This window comes from Rhea americana, unplaced genomic scaffold, assembly GCF_003343005.1.
Source record: "Rhea americana isolate MKP2758 unplaced genomic scaffold, rheAme1 scaffold_38, whole genome shotgun sequence".
NCBI lineage: Eukaryota > Metazoa > Chordata > Aves > Rheiformes > Rheidae > Rhea > Rhea americana.
Window position 1 is genome coordinate 501395 of NW_028186512.1, and position 15368 is coordinate 516762.

Genomic DNA, 15368 nt, shown 5'->3' on the forward strand with positions numbered 1-15368 from the left:
GGCGTGCGCGAGCGGCGGCGCCCGCCCCGCGCGCCGTGGTCCCGCCCCGCCCGCGCCGGGCCGCGCAGGCGCGGGGCTCAGCGCTGTCATGGCGGCAGCGAGCGGCAGCGTCGGCAGGAAGAGATGGGGCTGACGGAGCCTGCGGCGTGAGGCGGCAGCGGCTGAAACTTCAGGCTCTTCCCGGGAGAGGAGTGGCCGGCGTTCCTCCACCCGCCCTTGCGCAGCAGCAGGCGAGCGAGCGAGCGGGGCGCCGACGGTGAGAGGGGCAGAGCCGCTGCCACCTCCCGGCCGTGGAGCTGGGCGTCACGGCAGCCCGTGCCCCTCGGCGGCGCGGCGCGGCGAGCGGKGTGAGCGCGGGGAGCGCAACTTCCTTCGCGGGCGGCCTGTCGTTGCACCTGTCCGCGCCGCGCGGCTGGGGGTGGTGGCTGAGGTACGCGGGCAAGAGCTGGGGACGCTGGAGAAACAGAGAAGGGAAGGAGGAGCGCCTTCCCTTAAAAAAAAACCTCTTCAAGAAGGCGGCTCGCACTGTGCAGCGGGGTAGCGGGGAGTGAGAGCTTCTGCGGGCTACCGCTGCCACCCTTCTCRGGGCGGGGAGGCGGCCGGGGGAGGTGGGACCCTCGGGCTTGTGCGGAGTGGCTGGCTCTCAGCGACTTCAAAAATGTCTGGGGTTGTCCTTCAGGGCTGTAAATACCTGCCTCAGGGCAGAGAGCTGCTGACAGACGCCTCCTGCTGAGGAAAGAGCTGGGACTTGGAGGACGCGCCCGCCCTTCCTCCGGCGCCCGTCCGACGGGGGTTCATGAGCTGGAGCTGAAGGGGAGGAGTGGGCTGCGGGCTACCGTTCCTTGAGCCGAAGTTGTACCTTCTTCCTGGAGCGGCGACCGTGCCTTTGGCGTTTCAAGTTGTAACCTGAAGTGAACTAGCCATGGCGAGTGAAGACAAACAAGTTGTTCAGCCAACAGGTGATGATGGAGGAGGAGGTGGTAGTGGAGGAGGAGCGGGAAAAGAAGGAAATGCTGCGGAAGGGGGAGGTGTGTTGCAACCCTTGAATCCAGGAATACCTATTCGAGGCATCAGGATGAAATTTGCTGTGCTGACAGGACTGGTGGAAGTTGGTGAAGTATCCAACAGAGACATAGTCGAAACTGTATTTAATCTGGTAAGTCGATTGCCTTYTTGGATGAGGTAATAGCCTGTGTGTGCAGAAGAATCCTGTGGTTTTTGATGTTATATTCCTGTCTTTGTGTTTTTCTGCATGTTTACACTTTCACAATAGATTTCAGCTAAGTTCTTTTTACTTRCAAACAGAAAAGCTGAAGATAAAGCAAATAAGCCTCTCTACACGCATTTAAACTCTAACAAAACAACTCTGAGAGTAGCAACCTTAAYTTGCCTCAGAGAAATTGTTGCTTTATCTAGAATTGAGAAATGTATCATAAYGTTTAAACATTCAACATGTACTCAACAGAAGAAAGTGTTTAGTAACTCAAAATGACATCAAAATCCATGCCTTTTTTTTTAAATAAACAGTGTTTCCTGTGAAGATGTTTGTCCCTCTTCTAGAAAAGTAAACACCTCTCCACTTTGACTTTCTGTTTGCTTTGAACTTCCATGTTCTGTGTACTATGGGGTGGTGGTGGGGAATACAGTTAAATGCTTTAGTTACYTTTTTTTATTGGGAAGAGTAAAATTCAGTTTCAATGGCCTTTTTTATTAATAAGCTGGTCAGCTGCTATTTTTTGAATATTGTGCAGATGACTTTAATACTTCATAACAAATATTACTAAGAACTGAGGACACAACTTCTCCTGTGTAGGCTACAAACATAACACGCTCTTGAACGTTTTGGGCAGCATTTGAAAAAATTAGGCTAGTTATTAGTGTTTGTATGCAGGAGCAGACCAAGCACCAAGGAAAAGATTGTTTATAAAGATGCTCTGCTATTATTAAAGGCCTTAAAATGTCTCTAATTCTCTCAAGAATTCACATCATTCCTACTTGCTTTTAGTGAGTACCTTTGACTTTAAAACAGAGTGAGGTTTCTTACAAACCAGGAAGTGAGAGCAGGTGCAACAAGCATAAAGCTTGTAATGAGAAAGTCAGTACAGAAGACATAGTGATTTTTAAATACTATTTGCATTTCTGTTATTTTGTTAATAATATTTCTTAGGTTGCATGTAAATATTTAGTGACTATTAGAACTTGCATGTGCTGTGTCCAATGTTTTTTTGATATTACCTTGATTTCTTTCATTATGGTAAGTGTCAATTTCACTTTTTTCGAGATATTCGTATTAACAGAGTTTAAACTTGTAATTTGTTAGGTTGAAAGCCTCAGTGCAGAGGAAATGCAGTACTGGCAAAAATGAAGTGGAGAGTAGAGGTTTCATGAGTGCTTCAAGTAGGAGAAAATGATTTAAGTTACAGAGAGTGCACTTGACAATTGTTCTTGACTTAAAGGGTGCTCGAATACGTGGATGGGAGAGTCAAAGGAAATTCTGGTAAATAGTTTACTGCTTACGACATTTTCAGGAAAAAGTTCTTCATGAGTGCATTAATTTTCACTTTGTTCCTCGCATGCTTTCTTGAGAGAGTTTATATTTTATGGTAGTAGTGGAAAAAAGTTCAGCAAAGTAGTAAGAAGTGTAAAAGCTACTTGATCCTGTGGTTTCTCTTCTGCCTATGTGTGGAATAGAAAGGAATCAAAAATGTAGCTTGATTCAGAGAATCCTCATTTTTAGATTAAAAGGGATCAAAGAATTTGATCTATAAATGTTTCTGGAGCTTCTTTTTTTCATTAGAAGTAGGGAAAATAGTTTCTTACTTTGTGGAAATTCTTGGAAATGTGTTTTCACTTTCTATCCAAATAATACAGACACCTTTCTGAGAAGATTCTCTAACCATTCCAGCACACTTGCCTATGACATAGGAGGCTAAAGTTCAAGCCTCTGCACCGCTTTATATTATTGAAGCAGAACTAGTTGGTGGATAGCTATTGTAAAATAACTAATAACTTGGTGGTAAGGACACTTTCCCTTTAATGTGTGAGAGCGTAATGAAAGTTTCTGGTCAAAATCAGGAAGAGTAGATGCCTTGTTGTCCTGTGTCCCAGGAAAACAAATCAATACTGTTGACTGGTTTGGTGGAGGAAGATCTTTAGATTTTTGTTTTATTTTATTGAAACTAGACTACTTAAGAACCAAACTAGCCAGCATTCCCATACCTTTTGTTACAGAAAACACCTACTGTCTGTGATTTTTTTTCTGAAAATTGTTAAACTGACTTCTTAATGTGACTTTCTGTAATCTGAGTGTGGTATAAGGGGTAAAGAGCTGCAGCGTTAACATCTCCCTACAAAACAGTAGTTGCCTACCAGGCATCAGGGTTTGCCTCCATTCAGTACTTAGCATTGATCTCTCCATTTTGTCAGATCATACCTCTAAAATCTCACTGATCAGAATTTGGCATGTGTGAAGTGATGTTTAGCAATGGCAGATTTGATTTTCTGTGTATGTACAGATTTAATTTTTCTATGAAAAAGTAATTTTCAGCTATAGCTTTTACAGCAGTGTGTTTCCCTATAGCTTTCTGAGCAAATAACATTTATGTGTGTGCAGGTTCAGTTGAACGCATGAACATCATGCTGTGTGCTGTTAGTAGCAGAGTTAAGCTCCAAATATCCCACGCTATTGAGTTTTCTTCCGTTTGGTGACTCATAACTGCACTAGCTCAGCAGTGTTAACAGAAATCAGCTAGCTTTCTTCTTGTACTTTGGAAGGAGACATACAGTATTTGAGGGGTTTTGGGGGGGGCATTAGTAAAGTGAGCTGGAGTGGATAGTAGGTTGGGCAGGATGTGTTTAGAAAGGCATTGTTACATACTTAATTGTCATAGCAAAACCATACTAAGATGAAAAGTTTCATTTTGGAAAAGGGAGTTGACTGACCTAATTTTTACTTTTTGAGCAAACACGCTGGTCTTATGCTTTTCAAACTTGCTCTAGCACGTGCAGGTTATGGTGAATTTATTGGGTTTCTCTCGACTCTACATCAAAAACAAAGGTGCAGCCTTGATGTTCCTCATCTTTAAAGATTTAAGAGGTGACTATGCTTTATATATAATATATACAAATATATATATGTATATACACGTGTGTGTGTGTGTGTATATATATATATATGTATGTATATGTATGAAAGACTCAAAAGGTCAAAAATCTAAAGTGTAGCGTGTGYGTGCAGTAATTGACCTGCAGTTTATTAAAGAAATTTAAGCTCTGTCTTGCTTGCTGCACCAAGTAAAGTATTTACTCAAAAAGTGTTGGATCTCAGGGAGCTGAGAAACAACTGTAACATTTCCTCTGTTCAGCAATGTAGCAGCATGCTTAGTGAGCATGCTTGTATCATGCACTGAAAATTAATAGTCTCATTTTATTGTTGCTAGGAAAGTTACTCTTAGAAATACTCAATTTTTGCTGCCTTGTTTTGGCCAGTATTCTCTGAGAACCTAGTTTTCCAGCCCACATGGGACTAGCCTTATGTATTTCCTTAGCTCTTAAAATTGAGGAGGAGAATGCTGGCTATGAGAAAGTTTATTATTCTGTGATAAACTTGGAAAATGTCATTCTTGTTCAAGCATTTGTCCATCCTACTATTTTTCTGACGCTGAAGAGGCGATGTGAATTATATTTTTTAATTGACCTTGGGCAGCAATAAGTCAATAAATTTCCTCCTTAGTCAGGGAGATCTTCTGTTTTTGGCCTCACATCTGCTTTTCTTTCTTCTTTATTTTATTAGAGCTTACTAAAATAATAATAAAAAAAAACTTGGTAGGAAAAGATGATAGTAACAGATCTCTTGTAAATATTTTTTTTCTATTCTAACTTAAAATAGCTGTTTGTCTTGCAGTAAAGTAGAAAGACAAGTTGACCTCCTGCTAATCTAGAAACTTTCTCAAGTTATAGAAATCAGGAATAGGCAAAATGTTTAAAAGAAATGTACAAAAAAACCCATCCCAGTTCTGTACTATTGGTTTCAAAAATCTTTAGGATATGAAGTTTTCATGTGCAGAGAATTGTTTCTAATTCTGTTCTGAAGGCTGTACAGTCTAGGGTGCTACTTTTTGGAGACCTTTTAAAATTTTTGCTAGATTGAAGTTCTAGACAGAGCTCCTGGTCTGCTCTCTTCTAAATGGACTTTCTTGTATCACATGTCAATGTTGTGGTGTTTCCAAGTTATTGCAAKTTTCCAATTTATGTATAAAACTTAAGTCACTGATATTCTTCCCTTTTGTATGTAAAGGGCTCTTGTGGATCAATGTTTTGTTCATAATGAACACTATATGTAGGGGTTACTACGTTGGGCTAGGATTATGGTGAGAAATAGATATTGTGGCAAAATTCTGCTGTTACAAGCAGATGACTGTTCAACTATCATCTCTCTTCATTGCTTCTGATTCTGTTCGTGGATTATGAGGTCTTCACCAAGATTCCTGTAGTGACAAAGTACAAATGAGAAATATCTTAGTTTTTATCACTTTATGAGAAAAAATAATGGGATCTGAGGAGGAAAAAATAAAATTACTTTAAAATCTTCATTTGTCACCTCCCTCTCACTTCTGCCAGACTGCAGACTAAAACCACAAGCAAATATCCACTTGACAAATCCTTTTATTTTTTACCAGTGACTTTCCTCTTATCTTTAAAGAAACCTTCTTCCCCATTTGTTTTTATAGAACAAATATAAGTGACTGAATTTCCAGTTATTTGCCTGATGCTGATGGACTTTCTGCTGTTCTTCTCATTTCTCCATTTTGATTTTCTCCCCCATATTCTCAGTGTTTATCATTATTCATATTGAAAGTTGATGACATCACCTGCTGATGCAGCAGGTTTTTAATTTGCTATGAGTGCTTCTGAGATGCTAATATAATGGATTTTGTGTAGTAAAAGTTCTCCTTTTTTCCCTTTCTTTGGTCATTGAGACTTCTTTTTGTATGCACTGTGTGGATAAATGCCTCAGCTAATGCTGACAGAATTAAATAGATTTATTACAGTTGTTGAAAATGCATCATAAATGTTTTCATAACAGTGCATTGTTTTGTCTTAGTGTGCATTTTTATAAAATGTTCAGATTTATTTTCTATCTAACCTTATCAACACTGACAACTAAGAGTTAACAAATAGCTTCTAGAGCAGCACTGAATATTGTACATTAGTGAATCCATGCAGTCTTTCCTAGGTTCTCAGTGAGTACACCTCTGGCTACAGTTATCCTAGTTCAGTCACTTCTGTCCATTTGTAGGTTAGGTGATAGGATGTAGATGATAACTCTGTGGCTTCAGCTGGGCCAAGCCTGTAATTCTTTTAAAAAACAAAAAAAACTTCAAAAACCCAACATAGTAAATTGGACAGTGAAACAGTGAGCTGTCTTAGTGATCATGCTTTTTTGTTTTTCTTTTTTTCCTTTTTTTTTTTCCTGGGGTGTGTGTGTGTGGGGGGGTCAGTGAGTAGAATGCAGCAAAAAAACTCTGCTCCCAGATCCATCTCAATTCCTTTTGATTAAAATAAACAAGATGCAAACTTCCTTCTTGCTGTTTCTTTCGTGTTGGGAGGCTTGTGCCCAGTTTGATTAATGAGTTCAGACTCCTTAATTTCAAGTCATCTTTATGCTTTGGAACGTCAATAAGTAATGTGACTTTTTTTGGTAAGTCTTGCTGAGTAAATGAAACCAAGAGATGTTTTTAACCAAACTTTTAACTAGCTCAGAATTGTTGAGTGATAAAATTCGCCTATCCTTCACTTAAAATAAAATAAAATAAAAAAGGTCTGTAATCCTCCTTTAAAATGTTTCTAAATAGTTTTGGATACTCTTATTATTGAAGTGATTTGTACAGTTTGGTTTTTTTCAGGTACTGATAAGACTTTGCTCACTTTTCAGTTAGTGGAAATATCACCTTGCATGATAAGTATAGGAATGTAGAGAACTTTTCCTCTCTGGTCATGGTGAGGTAAGAAATTCATAGCATGTAATGAATGAGATAATCTTGATGTAGATGCGATAAACTTAAATCAGGCATGCTGATGATTGACATGACAAAGCTATGGCATTTAGAAGAAAACTGTCTAAACTCTGAAGAGCTGAATTTGCACTGTGGTTGTGGTATTGACTCACATCTGTGACTGCAACTCAAAAAATTGTGGTATGATACAATGTTAAGGCCACCCTATAATTTTTTTCAGGAAAAAAGTCAGTTCTTATTTTCCTCTGGCCAATTTTTGTAGCCTTTCATGACTAATCTGAGCTTCAAAGTGTCTGTGAATAGTTCCTGAACTGTGTAGACTGTGTTTTCCAGAAGCATTGGCGAGATAGAACCAGCCATGTACATGTGACATGTCTTAATAATGCAATATTTGATAAATTTGGTATTTTCTAACACGGAAAAATAAATTATTGCAAATGTTTTGCATCCATAAATACTATTCTCTAAATAGTATTTTTATATCACATCTGTYAGAGAATACTGGGCTAGATGGACTGTTGGCCTGACCCGGTAGGACAGACAGCATGGTAAAACAGTGACCATATGGACTGTCTCAGGAGAAGCATTTGCGGATTAGAAAATAGAATGAAATTAGTCACAAGCATTAGGGAAATAGGTGAATGGCTTTTCAAGGTTGTTGCAAGGGCTGGACAATGCAGACCAAGATAAAAATAGAGAATTATTCATGTATGTTGAAAGAGATTATTGAAGGACTGAATCAAAATTTGCAAGTTCAGAGGGAGTGTGAGAAGTCTTTTGAAATGACTGTGTTTGSCTAATGTTGGAGGTTGGGGCAAATCAGAGACAGGAAGTTTGTGTGTGTGTATGTGTGTTTTTTCTTTTTTATTATTATTGGTTATGTAATCGGATACTTAATCTTGCTGAGATGATCTCCTGAAGATTATCAAGTGTGGGTTTTTTATGTTTACATGTCAAGTCTGATGGAAAAATATGGCTTCTCTGTAGTTTCTTTCAATATCCGTATCATAGAATCAGTAAGGTTAGAGGGGACCTCTGGAGATCATCTAGTCCAACCTCCTTGTTTCTATCACTCCTCAGGGAAACTGCAGTTATTCTGAAGWGTGTCTCGGTTGACATGGTGTTCTGATGTTTTTCTTTACTAAATAATGTGATAACTTAAAGCATTTATAAATTCTGTCTTTTCACARTCAAGGAGTTCTTTATGAACCCTAAGAGCAAGGCTTTAATCTGTTGCACAGATTAAATGAGCTCTACAGCTTAGTCATTAGATGTGAAGTTACTTGCCACCTTCATTGTTTCTGTGCATAAAATGCTTTAAGAATCTTTTCTGTCAAATTTAGGCTTGCATGCATTGAATTTATGCATATCTTTTTAAAGAATTTCTATTTATTGTAAGTGGGTCAATCTGGAAGAAACTTCTTGTTCATAATCACTAATTACTGTTAGCTAACTTTCTGCCATTCAAGTGTCTTCTGCAGCCCCTAGAGGCCTTGCTGACCTCTTCATAATGTTTTGCATGATAATTTTTTGGTATTAGCCTGACCTAATTAATAATGTCCTAATTTAGAACACATTTCTGCTTTAATTCTTGGTTTTCATTTATTTATTTATTTATTTCTGTTAGAGACCTGATACTGTTCTGGAGTATATTGCCACCTTTTCAAGAATTAGTTCATTGGTCACTTTTTTTCTTTGGGAAACCTTCAGACTTTGTCTGTCTGGGAACCCTTACTATGTGCCAGGAATCTGAGGGCTCTAATTTGCATAAAATGGGATATCATTGTCASCTACTTTTTTAATACTAGATGTGACCAGTGGGGACTGCAGTTTCCAGTATGCAGTGCTTCCTGTTTAGAGCAGATAGCAATCAAGATCCATCCTTGCATAAGTGCTGTAATCAAATGAGTTAAATACTGATGCTGGATGAGCAGTTGTAATTGTGCCGGTTTTGTGCCGATACTAGAAGCTCATTGTATTCTATGAAGAGCTTGCATTTCTTCAGTGCTTCTGATTTCAAAGCTTCACAAGCAGGCATAAGTACTTTCTAAACTGAAAGTAATTCATGGAAAAGAAACCTAATGCATTGCATTGTATTCCTCAAGTGATGACTGGGGAACTAGAACAGACACTTCTGGGGCATGATTTTCTTTGTATCAGTAGCTGCCTTGAGATGGTCTTTAAATGAGAGCAGCTCTGTTGCCTCCTGGAAAGTGCTCTGTGAGTTTGAACTGTCCTTTTACTGCAGCCTGCGTGTGAGTAGTTCTGTTGATGTTTGTCTTCTACATGCATCTATCTGAAAACTTTCATATACATTATACAAAAAGTTAAGATAGTTGCGTAATTTTTGGTGTAACTGAAAAGCTAGARGTGAGTTGTTCAGGCAAAAACCCTTTCTCTTCTGATTATGTTGCTAAAGAAAGCAACATTTAAGGAGCTACTGGGTTAGTTCTTCTGTACAGGTGAAAAAGCTGGAATAGSTGCTTCAGGCTCTTTGTCATGAATCTGCGATTGGAGAGTGTTCCACAGGAGGATTTTCCCCTCTGCCATCCACAGTTATCCTCTGTGGTATGGGCAGAAGTCCATGAAATGAATGAATGAAATAGTCTTTTCTGTCTCCACCTTCAAATTTCTAGTAGTAAACTGGACTAGCCCCATAAGACAATGAGTGTAACAGTGCTTTGGGTGACCTGTAAGTCACTTATTCTGCCTTCTGGAAATGCTGAAAGGCTAGTGACAATGGTAAGCAGGAGGTCGACCTGTTGCTGCAGCTGAAGAGGACTTTCTCATGTAAAAGAGCAGCAAGAGAACCAGTAGCATCTTGCATTGGATTGGGAGATAAGTAATTATGGAGTCCAGAATGATGAATGTTTGCTTGAGGAAGAATAGGAAAAAAAAACCCCACCTCTCACAAATTGGCTCCTTTATCAAGCAATTGACCTTTCCCACCCAAAATTGCCCTGGTTATTTCCAGCTACGATTAGAGTTATAGGGGGACGACTAGGGCTGATAGGASTACTTGGTAGAATAAAGCAATTCCATTGCTGTAGAGTCACTGAATAAAGGCTTTGCAGACCCTGTCCTTTATTTCCAAATTTCAGTAGTCTGTTATTGGAGAAGTCTTGATGCCTTATGCACTTCTTAGAACTAGGACTATATTCTTAAGGAGAGTTGTTTTAAATGGAATTATTAATGATCCAGGAGGACCTTGCAAACAAGTATTGCTTAAAAAAAATGCAAACAGTCTTTATGCAGAATCAGCAGACATAAGCTAAAAAATGGCTAATGATACGGTGGTAGAATTGYTAATAAGCCTTAAAACAATGCAATTGGGGAGAATAGGGATCAAATGACTAATGTTGGTAACAGTGCATGACTGTTAAATAAACAAGTGGAAACTACCAGTCCAGTCAGCATCTGCTGCCTCCTGCTAATGTTTTTGTGGAAATGAAGCATGTGATTTGTCTATACCTTAGGATGAAAACATAACTGAAAAGAACTGGCAAGCTTTTTTTTTTTTTTTTTTTTTTTTTTTAATGGCTTAATTCATACTATAGGATTTCGTTCCAGTGTGTAATTTAGGTGCTGTAATGCTTGACTTCTAGCTATCTGACGTATAGTATGAAACTGGGTAACTATGACTGTACTTTTAGAATGGGTTTCAAAATAGCTCTTGAGATAGGAAGCTACATACATTTGATATATAGCTGATGTTATAGRGTGAGACAATACTGAGAAACTATGTATGGGTATTTCATTCAGAATGATGAGTTCTTTGTTCACCTTTTAATCTACGACCAGAATCACCTTCAGAAGCTAGGCTTCAGGTCTTCTTGATTTAAACTCCACTGGAAGGAGGTAGCAGTGGTGCACTTCTCAACAGTGAAGTGAAAGAGCTTCTCAGGCATCCMTTTCTTAGGCAGAGAAACTGGCCCAGGAGCTTCCCATTTCATGCAACAGAGCAAATGCCCGTGGAGAAAAGATTATCTTACTTTCTTGTCCACTCCTTTCTCCAGAGTAGGATCCTGACCTTGTGCTATGCCAGATGATGATTAACCTCACACCAGAACCCTCACAAAGCACTATCAGCTTTGCCCTTTCTGTGCCTTCCTCCCACCCCAGGCCTTAGCTCATTCATGACCAGGCATCTCCTGCTTTTTATCCTGAGCCAGAAGAGTCCCTAGCATTCATGGGGTTCCTGTAGTGGACCAGGTGCCATGAGTACTGTTGTGTACTGCAGTTGCTGTGGATCAATTGCTTGATGGTGATACGGCCTTTGGAAAGATGTTTTTTCTGTGATTCATCTGAGGACTTGATACTAAAGACTTGTGCCCTTCTGGTGAAATGCTTTTGAAGTGGAATGCATACCACACTTAGGGGATTTTTCTGATTTAGTAAGGTCTCACCTGTGCGGGAAATGAAGCTGCTCTGAATTCTGCTGTTAGCTAGAAGAGATTCAAATTGCCGCCTGGTAGAAGTGCATGGTGGTGCTGTTATAAATGACTTATAAAGGGGTTTTTCTAATACCTTTTGTGTTAAGACTAGAGTGTTATACAGTGAAGAGTGACAGAGTCATGGATATGCAGAGGAAGCACAGAAAGAAGYAAGTCTTAGGCTGTGTGGTTAAGGCATGTGAATAAGGTTCTCCAGTCACTTAGATGTGACAGGAAAGATTTTTTTGAGCCAGGAGACAGTTCTTGCCCACATGTTAGGGCCTTAAGCTAGTTTTATGATTTACAGAAGCCTGATTTCCTTCCTAGAAAGTGATGTATCTTTGGGTGGAGGAGTTCCTCTGGTGACTGAAAATATCTATTTTGAGTTGATTAGACATCTTCTTAAAAGATAAAATGTGAATCTCCTAAGGCACAAGACAGAAGCTTGGGTATCTTGTTTCTGAGTGAGTGTACTACCACTATGCTRTCATTGGTAGAAAAGTAGTATCGCCATTTTCAACTAAATTTTGTTCGAAATGTGTTTAGTAATTCTGTATCCAGTCTTGAGAGAAGCCATGAACATGCTGGAAAAAACCTTCATATAACAGTGTTTTTAAATCTAAACAGTATGCTTTTGCTTATAACTGTCATATGTTGTTCAGTATCTGCTTTTTTTTGCTTGTGTCCTAGTCCTGTAGCTGTTCCTAACATGTTGGGTTTAGCTGGAATTTATGACTCGTGAAAGTTACTATTCCATCAGTTGAAGCCCAGTATCATCCTCAACAGGATGTTTCCATACATGTCAATGTAGCATGGTACCTCACAATAGGACTAGTCGGGCACAAGCTTAATAYGCTTTCTGGCACATGTGACACTTTCTGTAATAGCTCTTCAGTTCTGAAATACACTTACTGTGTGCCTTCTATGTATTGGCAGTGCTTTTGACTTTCATAGCACTGAGTTGGAAGTGATCTTGAAGCTTCAATTTCCTGTTGAAGGTGGTGAAGAGCTTCAGGTGCTTGTTTAAGTTCTTGTTCTAGTTGAGTACTCAATTTCACTTTCAAGAGTCAGCTTTAATATTTCCTCTAGGTTTTCATCAAAGTTTAAAAAGCCTGCATAGAAGGAGATCCTGTTCTCATATATGAGGCTAGAGATACAATTAGAATTCTGTTTTTCAGCTTTGTATATAATYATGGATGTGTCTAAATGGAGTTGATTGCTTGTGACCTTCTCTCTTGTTTTGGAAAAAATTCTTGAAAGCACATATGGATTCATAAAACAGATATTGATCCCCATAATGATGAGAACAAAGCAGAGCAAAAGGAGGTTTCTTCTATCAGTCAAGTGTATCTGCATCTTCCTAAAGTAAAAGATGCCTAAACCTCAAACTTACCCCAGTATTTTGAATGCCCAGATGCTTGTATTTAAAGCAAACAAAATTCTGCTATCAGAAGCTATTATCTGTTAGCAGCATGTGAGACAACTATCTCTGAATGAACTGTGGTAATGTCAAAGAAAACTCAGTAGTGAAACGTATGTATGGCAACTATATTAATGAAATTAGTCATTCATGTATTTTTTTTGTCAGTGCTTCATCAAGTGTAATACTATAATCATGTTCTTCATAAGGCATGGTTCCATAATCTGATGCTGTGAACCAATAAGGTATTTATGCAGTCACTGCCTTTGTATTATGAAGTTGAATACATTGGATTAGAGGGAGAAATCTGATAAAGTGTATTTGTCTTTAATCTGTATACAAGTCATGTTTAGATGAGCCATATGCAAAAAATATGTAAAATATATTAACAAAAATCTTTCAGTGGAAAATAGTCCTATTAGCTGAAATGTGTGAGGCAGACTAATAACTGAAATTTATGCAAGATTCCTTTTGTAATGGAAAAAAGAGTAAATCYTCCACACAATTGTAAAGTCTTGTATAGAGTTCTTGTTGAGTTACAGTGTGTCCAGTATTTTACAATTTTGTTAGCAATGGTAAAGAACCTCACCCTTCAGTGGGAAAAGTCTATTTCAATTGCACTGTTCTGTAAATGCAGATTAGTCTTCAAGGGTCACTTGAGTATAAAATTGAAGGTCTGTTCACCTTTTAAAGAAGAAATTAAGTTTGTAGTAGGAAGCATAGTGGCACCTAATGCAGAGACTTGCCAGCTTAGTAGCCTGAACTTAGTAACGTAGAAATACCACTGCACAGCTTTCAGATCTGAGCTGGTATGTTTGCAAGGTGCTGTGTAGCTGGTTACTTTTAACCAGCTCACTATGTGGTTAGCTGTAGCTCAGGGGATCTTTGTAGCATGTTCATGCATGTTGTTACTTGAATGATTTCCATGGGTGGTACAAATTCAAGGAGAAAAAGCTTTGGTTTATTTGCTAATGTTGCAAACACAGCCTGGGCTCTATGAGTCAAGCTGGGCTCTTCCCTTTTCATCTATAAGAGGTAACAAAGCTTCTGCAGAAGGAATCAAGTTCTACTTGCACTTCCTAGGCAATCGTTAGTAATGTGGCACATGTTTAGTTAAGTTTCTCCAGGAAGAAGAGGGGAGCTCTGGGTTTTTCCACAAGACTACAAGAGTGCATACAGTAACAAAGGGCTGGAAAAGAACACTCCTGCTATATAGGAGCTGCTTGCTTTGGAGGCATTGGTGTAGAGGACTGCAGAGAGTGTGCAGAAGTGAAGGTAGTGATAACTCTGGATTTTACAGCACTCCATGGGCGATACAAACTAGAAGTGCCCCCAAGGCAGCTGCCTGCAGTCAATGTTGCTGGGAAAATACCTTCCTCCGGGGTACACTTTCTGTGCTGCTCCGTCAAGTGATATGTCTCAATATTGCTCCCTGGTTCTAATGGCAATAGAAGTCAATGAGAAGTTCTGTCTTATTTTATTTTTTTGTACCATTCATTCGCGTCATGTAGACTCAATATTTCTTGGCAATAAAAGGCTTGAACTGCAGGAGCTTTTACTCACTCATGAATAAAATGTTTATCAGAAACTTTTGAAAGGCTGTTATATTTTTCCTTTTCCCTATGAACTGATTCATTTAAGTCAATGATACCATTATTTCTACTGGACTGCATTCACTTAGGTCAAACTACAAATTTCAAGATTAAGCTCTAACAAGGAAGAATAGTTTAATTCCTCRTGGAATTTCAAGATGTTGAAAGCAAAGCTAGAAAAGATACTTAAAAAAAAAAATTGAAAAGTTACTCTCAAGAGTGAGTGTTTTGCACATTAAGATAATCTAATGTGTTCTCTTTGAAGGACCTTTTAAAGACTTTCTCTAGTGTTCTACCCATTGCCTGCAGCCACTGTATGAGGTTGTGCTGAGAAACCCTGTGGCCTCTAACTTTTCAGTGCACAAATAAACTTCCTTAACACAGACTGGAGTCTTGCTGCTGTCAAAGCAACAGTAGATGCCTGTGTTCTGCTGGGTGGAKTCAGACTGCTTGAAAATGGAGTTAGGAGCTAGAGAAGGAGAGAATCATATTGGTCTTTCCTGCTGTCAGCCTAGCATGTGATGCTATCCTTCCTGTGTGGAAACTAGAGCTAAGACTGCTGCATGCATTGTGTTTGTACATGAACCCCTTTCTTCTTTGCTAGGGGGAGGGAGAGGAAACTATCTAATTTGGACTTCATCTTTGTGGGATGATGTGTAGCTCTATTCATTTTTTTTTCTTTACTTTCTTTGCAATTACCTCAACTCCCCAAAAGAGAGGATGATATGGTCTGATCCTACTGACCCCCGGGATCTTTCTTCTGTGTTCTGCTGATGTGCTTGTTTCTGTAACTCCGTTGGTGCTTAAAGTGTTCAAACTCTTAACTTAATTTCATGTCAAAGTCATGTCATAACTTTCAAAATCTTGATAGCTGTATTGCTTCCATGAGCCAGTAGTATCCTGTGTG

General features: G+C 39.1%; 1 protein-coding gene across 2 annotated transcripts in view; it reads left to right on the top strand.

Moving 5' to 3' along the window:
• Positions 1–78: 78 nt before the first annotated feature.
• Positions 79–15368, top strand: part of LRBA (LPS responsive beige-like anchor protein) — a 399174-nt gene continuing 383884 nt past the window's right edge. The window contains exons 1-2 of one of the 2 annotated variants that reach the window (XM_085313166.1): positions 79–347; positions 680–1156. In XM_085313166.1, the coding sequence (XP_085169292.1) occupies positions 923–1156 (234 nt within the window). In that variant the 5' untranslated portion in view covers positions 79–347; positions 680–922. The remainder of the gene's footprint in view (positions 348–679; positions 1157–15368) is intronic. The other variant, XM_085313167.1, reaches the window with a different exon arrangement.